Source organism: Cyprinodon variegatus, unplaced genomic scaffold, assembly GCF_000732505.1.
Source record: "Cyprinodon variegatus isolate N-32 unplaced genomic scaffold, C_variegatus-1.0 Scaffold33, whole genome shotgun sequence".
Classification (NCBI taxonomy): domain Eukaryota; kingdom Metazoa; phylum Chordata; class Actinopteri; order Cyprinodontiformes; family Cyprinodontidae; genus Cyprinodon; species Cyprinodon variegatus.
This window is the reverse complement of record NW_015150486.1, coordinates 213,272-215,985: the sequence shown is the minus strand read 5'-3', so window position 1 is coordinate 215,985 and position 2,714 is coordinate 213,272. Positions and strand designations below refer to the sequence as shown.

General features: G+C 45.1%; 1 protein-coding gene across 1 annotated transcript; it reads left to right on the top strand.

The window, feature by feature from the left end:
- The first annotated feature begins 203 nt into the window (after positions 1 to 203).
- Positions 204 to 2,242, top strand: apoa4 (apolipoprotein A-IV). The gene is made up of 4 exons (XM_015402122.1): positions 204 to 284; positions 870 to 921; positions 1,003 to 1,147; positions 1,277 to 2,242. The coding sequence occupies exons 2-4, from the start codon at positions 879 to 881 to the stop codon at positions 1,878 to 1,880; spliced, it is 792 nt and encodes a 263-aa protein (XP_015257608.1). The 5' UTR covers positions 204 to 284; positions 870 to 878; the 3' UTR covers positions 1,881 to 2,242.
- The last annotated feature ends 472 nt before the right edge of the window (positions 2,243 to 2,714 follow it).

Sequence of the window (2,714 nt, the reverse complement as noted above, 5' to 3'; positions counted from 1 at the left end):
GCCGTTTACAGGGCTTTTTTTTTTCTTGCCAGATCTGTTGACGTGTGTTCCAGCGTGTGATGCCTGATCTCCTCGCAGCAGGTGACCGTTGAACTCTCAACCCGATCCCCCTGCTGAGGAAGACGGCTTGGGGGTGAGGTCCACCTCCACGGAGACACGCAGCCAACACTGCTCCACTCCTCCTTCTCCCCCCCCCTCCTTCACACAGGACTCACCCCTGATCCAGGCTCTATAAAAAGTCTGCTCCGGCTGGACTCGCTCAGTCTCGTCACCAACTCCATCAGGTAAGGCAAGCAGCAGCTGGGACAGGAACTGGAATTTGCTGGGGGATAAGAGGGGGGAAAAAAGACCTTTCAGAAAGTTTTAAAACTTTCTTAGAGTTTCTATTCTCAACTTTTGAATGAGTGGCTTAGGTATACAGTTCTGGAAAAAGTTTAAGTCTTTTTTTTTTAATGGTAGATTTAGGATATTTCCTTCTTTTTGATTGTAGCATCAGGTTAGAAACTGCATGGCTTGAGCTGGTATCTACATTTAAAGATGTCTCTAAACCTATTTGCTTCAGGATTGAGAACGTCTTCCAACCCGGACAGCTGACTTGCTAAACCCTAAAACAAGATTATGAAACTGTTCGGATTTTATCGTCTTAAACTGCTTTGCTAATCTGCTCAGATTATACCTTCTCCCAACAGGCAGCCATAATGTTTGCTGCCAGCTAATTTAGGCCAGTTTGGAGTGTTTTGTAATGGATTCCTAATTTTGAGACGATAACTCTGCAAAAGATTTATCAGCGATTTCATGGAAGCATTACAACTTTTCTTTGTGTGTTTTCTCCCTTCGTCTTTACGATCCTGTTTGTTTTTTGACCGCAGACCACCACCATGAAATTCGTGGCTCTTGCTCTTGCTGTTCTCCTGGCAGTCGGTGAGTTCAAGAAACAATCTTTTCAGAGTCCAGGAATCCGTTGTACATGTTTGACATTTTTCTTCTCAACCGTCACATTAGGCTCCCAGGCCGCTTCCCTGCAGGCTGATGCCCCCTCCCAGCTGGCCCAGATCCGGTCTGCTATTGATGTCTACATGACACAGGCAAAGGATGGTGCCATCAAAGCTCTGGACCAGCTCGATGGTACTCAGTATGAGGAAATGAAGTAAGAAATCGCTTTCGACGCGCATTCTTATTGTTTAAACTGAGCCGTTATTGGTTGATGCCTCGTTCATGATTCATTTACTGCTACAGTAATATAGTCATGTGCCCCTCAACCTCTGTTTTCTCCCAGGGCTCGCATCAGTCAGCGCCTGGAAGAGATGTACAACAACGTCAAGCAGATGCAGGCCCAGGTTTCCCCTTACACCGACAATGTGGTCACCACCATCGCTGAGTCCACCGCCGACCTCCGTACTTCTATCCATAATGACATAGAAGCTCTGAAAACTGAGATCGAGCCCATGCGCGCCAAGCTGAGGGAGGTCCTCGACAAGCACATGGAGGAGTACCGCGTCCAGTTGGAGCCCATCATCAAAGAATACAATGCCAGGCACACCGCCGAGATGGAGGCTCTCAAGACCAAGATGGAGCCCGTTATGGAAGAGCTGCGTCAGAAGGTGGCCACCAACGTGGAAGAGACCAAACAGGCCTTGATTCCCATTATTGAGGCTGTGCGTGCAAGGCTTACCGAGCGCGTGGAGGCCCTGAAGGCATTGGCTGCCCCATACGTGGAGGAATACAAAGAGCAGCTGAAGCAGGCCTTTGGCCATGCACAGAACGTCAACACCGACGAGATCCACAACCTGAGGGCGAAGCTGCAGCCTCTTGCAGATGAAATCAAGGAGAAGTTCCAAGCCATGGGTGTAATCATCGCTGAAACCTTCAACAAAAACTAAATCCTCTTCGTCTTCCTTTAAACTAACCTCGCCTCCCTGTCTGTTCTAGTTCCATGAAAGCTGTCTCTAAGCCCCCTCCCGCCCACGCGCAAACAGACCACCTCAGAAGTGAATGTAGTATCTAAGTTATGAACAAAAATGGCGGACCTTCCTCCCCACCAAGCACGCAACTTCATGCACACATGCAAGCACGCACACAGAGACTCCTACGCACCTATCGCGCACATGTCTCCGTCCTCACATGTCACCTGCTAACATATCGTGAATGAATTGTGTGTGAATTACTACACAGGTTTAAATCGCTGTAACTGTGCTCTGAAGAAAAAAATACAGCTTAAATAAACATCTGACTGTTTATATGATTGTGTTTTTTGGAGTCAAATTTTTTTCAACCCTGAACCATGAAATAATTGACAGAAAATTCTATTTTTTTTTTTTATTAAGAGTTATCATTGAACTCTCTGAAAAATGAAAAAAAAGTTAAATTAGATCACTTATTTGCATCCATTTTGATTCATTAGGCATTTCTGTAGAGTATTATATACGTTTTCTGTTCACTACATGTGTCTGATTGTGTAAGTCGGGGTTTTTAAGATCAGCAAGATCACACTGATGATGCAGAGGTCTCAAAAGCTCATGTATCAAATATGGAACAATTGGTTTTAAAGGGTTAAGTATTTGAGACACTGCGTTAAAAAAATAGACGCTGACCTCTATGGTCTCTAAAAGTAAAAAAAAAAACATCAGGATTTCAAGAGGTCAGCAGTGATAACAGAGACCCCTTGAAAAGGGAAATATTAAAACCATCAGTTGTACTTAAAACTGTCATTCAGC